The sequence below is a fragment of the Engraulis encrasicolus genome, chromosome 23, assembly GCF_034702125.1.
Source record: "Engraulis encrasicolus isolate BLACKSEA-1 chromosome 23, IST_EnEncr_1.0, whole genome shotgun sequence".
In the NCBI taxonomy this organism is placed as follows: domain Eukaryota; kingdom Metazoa; phylum Chordata; class Actinopteri; order Clupeiformes; family Engraulidae; genus Engraulis; species Engraulis encrasicolus.
Window position 1 is genome coordinate 11827853 of NC_085879.1, and position 5745 is coordinate 11833597.

Consider the following 5745-nt stretch of genomic DNA (forward strand, 5'->3'; position numbering starts at 1 on the left):
ACGTTGCAGTAAAATTCAATGTAGCGTCCAGTTTTTTTTTCAGGGAAGCAAGTAAGATACAAAACTCAGTGGAGTTAGAGTGTGAGAGCAAGGCTGGGATCATATGTGGGTGTAGGTTAGATGCTCAGTGAGTGAAGAGTTGTGTGTGGGTTGATAAGAATAGGGTTTTGGAGAGCTTCTTGAAAATAGATGGAAGTGACCTTTAGTCTTATAGCAACTGGTACCTAGTACTTCTACCATCAGCAGCCATACATGGATGAAAGTCTGTGTGTGTGTGTGTGTGTGTGTGCGTGGGTGAAAGGCGAGACGGAAAGCAAAGCACTGCTCCTTATCATCAGTTATAAGGACCTTGTTCATGGTAAAAGCAATGTTTCCTATAGCCCTGAAAAGGCCTCCTCAAAACTTCTGGGTACTTCTGGGTTTGAATGTGGTATTACTTTAAGTTGTTGGACTAGACTAAAATCTGGTTTCCAGTGAATATGAACTTGAACTGTGGAATAAAAGGCATAAAGTAAGTGTGCGTGCGTGCGTGCGTGCATTTGTGCGTGCGAGGCATACATTTTCTATCCTCAGCTCTACCAATTTTATGATGTTATGCTGTATTACTGTATGTCTAATATGGCGCCGTACTACACTTCGGTGGAACACCAAAGTACATGCCTAGCAACTGTATTTTATACTGTTGATATGGCTATAGTAAACTTGAACTTGAACTTGGGTCCGAGCCTGTGGTTCTTTATCTGTGTGTGTGTCTTTATCTGTGCATGTGTGTGTATAGACATCGTGGACACAGGCCAGTATGAAGGATCGGATGTGTAACGGCAGCGACTCGGAGAACTGGAGAGACCGAAGAGGCTCGGCATCCGCACTGCCATCTTCCTCCTCCGCCTCCTCCTCCCCCTCCTCTTCCTCGCCTCCCTACTCCTCCTCCGCTACCTCCTGCTCAATGTTTGGATCCTCAGCAAGCAGAGGGCATACAGATAAATGTGGTAGGTCTATTCATATACAGTCTACCGTATGTGTGTGTGTGTGTGTGTGTGTGTGTGTGTGTGTGTGTGTGCGCGCGCGCGCGCATGTGAGCTTGTGCGTGCATGTCTCAGAGGTGTCATTCCCAGTTTCAGACAATGAAACCACTTTCCACTTATTATTCAAACAGTTTCTCAACCAGCTGTATGCAAATGATGTAACAGTAAGTAAGCCAAAGAGTATTAATTGCACAAGCACAGGAAATTAACAGCAAGTGTCTCTTTAAAGGAAGTGTGTGTGTGTGCGTGCGTGCATGTGTGCGTGTGTTCTTGCGTGCTTGCAGGTATAATTTTTTTCAACTCAATGACAGTAAATGGTTGTGTATTTTTCTGATTTAATGACAGTAAATTATCAACTGTTGTTTTGATCGCAGCATTGTTCTTTGTTTATTTGCTTTGCTCCTCCTGTTCCCCCCTCCATGTCTGTTTGTTTTCACTTTAATGAAGAACAACACTACAAATGAATAATTGTCTGCCCTCAACTGACAATTGGTCAACAGAAAACTATGAGACTTATTTAATTAAGTGGGAGATCTAGTATCCTTGTGGGCATTATTTAAACGTAATGAATTAAACATGGATTTGTGTTCAGATATGACTTGCGCAATTGAGGCCCTTGTAAGGCTGAGCTGACATTCTTGTTTGTTTTATTACTTTCATCTGGCTTTTGGGGAGTTTGTTGCTTGTATTCTGTGTTGATTACCGCTGTCTAGGAGTCTGTCTGAGAAGAAAGGAGAAATCAAATTAACTGAACAACTACCCAGAGAAACAAAAATAACTCCCAATCTCTCTCTATATATATCATCTCTCTCTTCCCTCCTCTGTCTCCCTGTCTCTGTCTCTGTCTCTGTCTCTGTCTCTGTCTCTGTCTCTCTCTCTCTCTCTCTCTCTCTCTCTCTCTCTCTCTCTCTCTCTCTCTCTCTCTTTCTCTCTCTGTCTCTGTCTCTGTCTCTGTCTCTATATATATCATCTCTCTCTTCCCTCCTCTGTCTCCCTGTCTCTGTCTCTATCTCTGTCTCTCTCTCTCTCTCTCTCTCTCTCTCTCTCTCTCTCTCTCTCTCTCTCTCTCTCTCTCTCTCTCTCTCTCTCTCTCTCTCCCTTTTGTCTCCCTCCCTCATCTCCTCTCTTTCATTCCTCTTCATACAAACAACCTCATCTAAAATCCCTAGACATAATAGCAATCGCCCCTGGGTCGCTTTTTGTGTCTTTGTGATCAGTCTGTTCAGACAGCCAGCTTTTCTGTGATTTGAATCTGCAATCATAACGTGCGCTTGCCACCACAGATGTATGCCCTTCGGCTGTGTATGCGCTGCCACAATCTCAGTGCAAAACCCATTAATATCTTTGTGCTGTCATCAGCACACACACACACACACACACACACACACACACACACACACACACACACACACACACACACACACACACACACACACACACACACACACACACACACACACACACACACACACACACACACACACACACACACACACACACACACACACACACACACACAGGGAGTCATTTCAAGGATTGTCTCTGCTCCTGGCATTTAGCGAACCTAATTGCTCTTGCTGTACTGTGATGTGAGGACAACAAAACACCTGAGCATCTGTATTCTGTATCTCCCACCCCATACCACCCCCACCCCCCTCTCTGTACCACCCCCACCATTACCTGCACAAATCCTCATCCCCCTCCGCTTGTCCACCTCCACCTCTCCATCCCCACACCTTCAACTCCATCTCTTCCACCTACACCTTCAACTCCTTACATCCACCTCCTCCACCCATTGTCACCTTCATCTTCCACCCATCATCACCATCACCTCTCCATCCCCACAACTCCAACTCCCCACCTTCCCCTCTTCCAACCCTTATCATCCAACTCCCCTCCTCCTCCTCTTCCACTTCTCCTCCCATCCACCTCTACATCCCCCCCTTACCTCACCCAACATCTCCCCCAACATCTCCCTTCATCCAACTACCACATCCCCACCTCACCTATCCATTCCCAACTCCCTTCACCCACCTACATCTCCAACTCCCTACCTCCACCTCTTCCACCCATCCTCACCTCCCCACCCCACTGTCACTTCCCCTTATCCCCTATCCCCCCTACCATCTCCTCTCATCCAACCACCACCTACCCCGTCCATCCCTAACTCCATCCCTAACCAAACCCCCCTACCCTTCATCTCCCTCCACCTCCACAGCCGAGGGCAGCTTGACCTGCATGAACCCCTTCGAGGTCATGTCTTCAGCGGGCAGGCAGGGGGCGGGTGGAGCCTCGGGGCTCTTCCCAGAGCCGGACGATGACCTGCCAGAGCTCCTGAGTCAGCTGGGCCTGGGGAAGTACATCGACACCTTTCAAGAACAAGAGGTGAGAGGATGAGGAAAGTGGGATGAAAAGAGAAAGAGAGAGAGAGAGAGAGAGAGAGAGAGAGAGAGAGAGAGAGAGAGAGAGAGAGAGAGAGAGAGAGAGAGAGAGATTGTTTTGATCATATGCTTCAACTGCAGATACCAATTTTGTAGTAAGGAATGTATCTTTTTGTAAACATTTTATGAAACCTATTATGAAAAAATGAAGTGATACAGTAAGTCAGTGGCTGAGTGAATGGGTGAGAAAGTGATTGAATAAGTGTGCATGAGAAAAAACTCAAACGAGTGAAAGTGTGAGTGTGAGAGAACGAGAGACACATCTAACTGATGGAGAGGCAATACAGTACACTCTAGCTTACACTGGCAAAGCGAGCAATGCAATCATACCTGCTCTGTTATCAAAAGGCCAAATGGAACATCTTTTTGACACTCCCTTTTCCTTCCAACTATCCCCCACTCCACTCCCTCTCTCTCTATCTTTCTATACGTCCAACTCTCATCCATAAGTCTCGCTCTTTTCATCTTTCCACCCATTTCTCTCTGTCTTGACACCTCTCTCCATACAGTACATGTCTCCCTCATGTCATGTCTGGCTGTTTTGACAGATTGACTTCCAGACGTTCCTGACCCTGTCAGACGAGGACTTGAAGGAGGTGGGAGTGCTGACGTTTGGAGCCCGGAGGAAGATGCTGCTCGCCATCACAGGTCAGATCAGAGAGACGGATTACAGCAGTGGTTCCCAAACTGGGGGGCGTGACCCCTACGGGGGGGTCACAGAGGTACTGCAGGGGGGTCGCGGATAGAAGGGACTGTTGTATAAGTAACAGTTTAGATAAAACCTTGAATATATGCTTTTATAACCTTTTCATACATTGTTAGTAAGAATATTTACTAATGGGCAATGTATTTATGGAAAATGGAAAATGGGAGGTGGGGGTTGAGAAAATATTCTTGGGTCCAAAAATGGGGTTCGCACGGAAAAGGTTTGGGAATCACTTGATTACAGGAAGAGTACTCCCTGACAAGAACCTAGATATCTGGACTTGGTGCGGGAAAGGATAGGATGTACAGTAATATAAGGAATGTTCAGAACAGTGATGTTTGGACACTGTACAGGATATAAAGAACATACAAATTGTCCAAGAACACTTCCAATAACAAAATAGTGATGTTTGGACTGTATAACTGCATACCTGTTGCCATGTTGTAGCACATTCCAGGATATTTCTTTGACTGCGCAAGTAGAAATGTTGATTTTAAATGATAGTTATGTAGTGGGCATCAGCATGGGTCAGAAATGACACAATACAGGCATTCAATGTAATAGTGTTAAATCAGCTCATAGAGAATATAGGACTACTACAGTAGGAGTAGTATGAGTGTCATGACTCTACTAAGTGTTGAATGAATACTTCAACATTGACTGACACAATCCTGCATGCATTAATATGCTATTACTGCTATTACTTTACTCTGTCATTTCTAGCTATTTAGTTCACTACCAATAATACTCCCTAATGACTCGAATTAAGTCACACAGTATGTGCACGGAAGGGGGAAAATAAGTGGCCACTGTATGAATAATTGAAGGTATTCAGTCTCTGGCTGTTTGAGTTGAGCCATGAATTCAGAATGCCAATGTGTCTTCATCCCGCTGCTTTGTGTTGTGTTCTTGCTTTTACAGACTTGAACAAAAGAAAAAGCAAAGGGCCGGATACAGGATATCTGGAGGGCGGGGCCAGTGGGAGACTCCCACGAATCGTGGACGTGGATATAGCGGCACAGAGCAACCATTGGTGATTGGGAGCTGTCAGTCGTTGGGATCCAGGACTTCTTATAACATACACATGCTACGTGTATGACAAACACCACATATTTTTATGTGTCATACAACAACTTTACCCGGTTCTCAGAGTGCAAATGTCTGAAACGAAACTGAAGACACAGAAGTTGATTTTGACTTTGATTTGGACCTTGATGTTTTCTTTGAAATCAAATCCTTTTTTAGTTATGGATTTTACGACAAAAGGGCATGTATTTTCTCTGAAGACATAAATTATGTACAGATATTCTCTTAAATCTTTTTAATGTGTGTAATCTTTTTATAAAGCATGCAAGCTTTCTTCTTCACTCTTCCTCTTTTGTATACTTTTTTCCATTTTTGCTTTTTTGTATTCAGACCATGTACCATATGCAAGTGTGCAGATTCAAATATGAGGGGAGTGTTCTGAAAGCTATTAAACATCTAAAGTGATACCAGAGCTGTCTCTCTCCTCCAGCATAAACAAATATGTTGCTTTATTTTCTGCTTCCCTGTTTGACCTGAGTAAAGGGAT

The 5745-nt window shown here is 44.5% G+C and overlaps 1 protein-coding gene across 1 annotated transcript in view; it reads left to right on the top strand.

Annotated features, from left to right (window-relative positions):
* The window catches only part of bicc2 (bicaudal C homolog 2), a 30958-nt gene extending 25419 nt beyond the window's left edge, over positions 1-5539 (top strand). Inside the window, exons 16-19 of the mRNA XM_063190596.1 lie at positions 779-989; positions 3244-3410; positions 4015-4114; positions 5094-5539. Coding sequence (XP_063046666.1) covers positions 779-989; positions 3244-3410; positions 4015-4114; positions 5094-5209 — 594 coding nt within the window. The 3' untranslated portion in view covers positions 5210-5539. The remainder of the gene's footprint in view (positions 1-778; positions 990-3243; positions 3411-4014; positions 4115-5093) is intronic.
* The last annotated feature ends 206 nt before the right edge of the window (positions 5540-5745 follow it).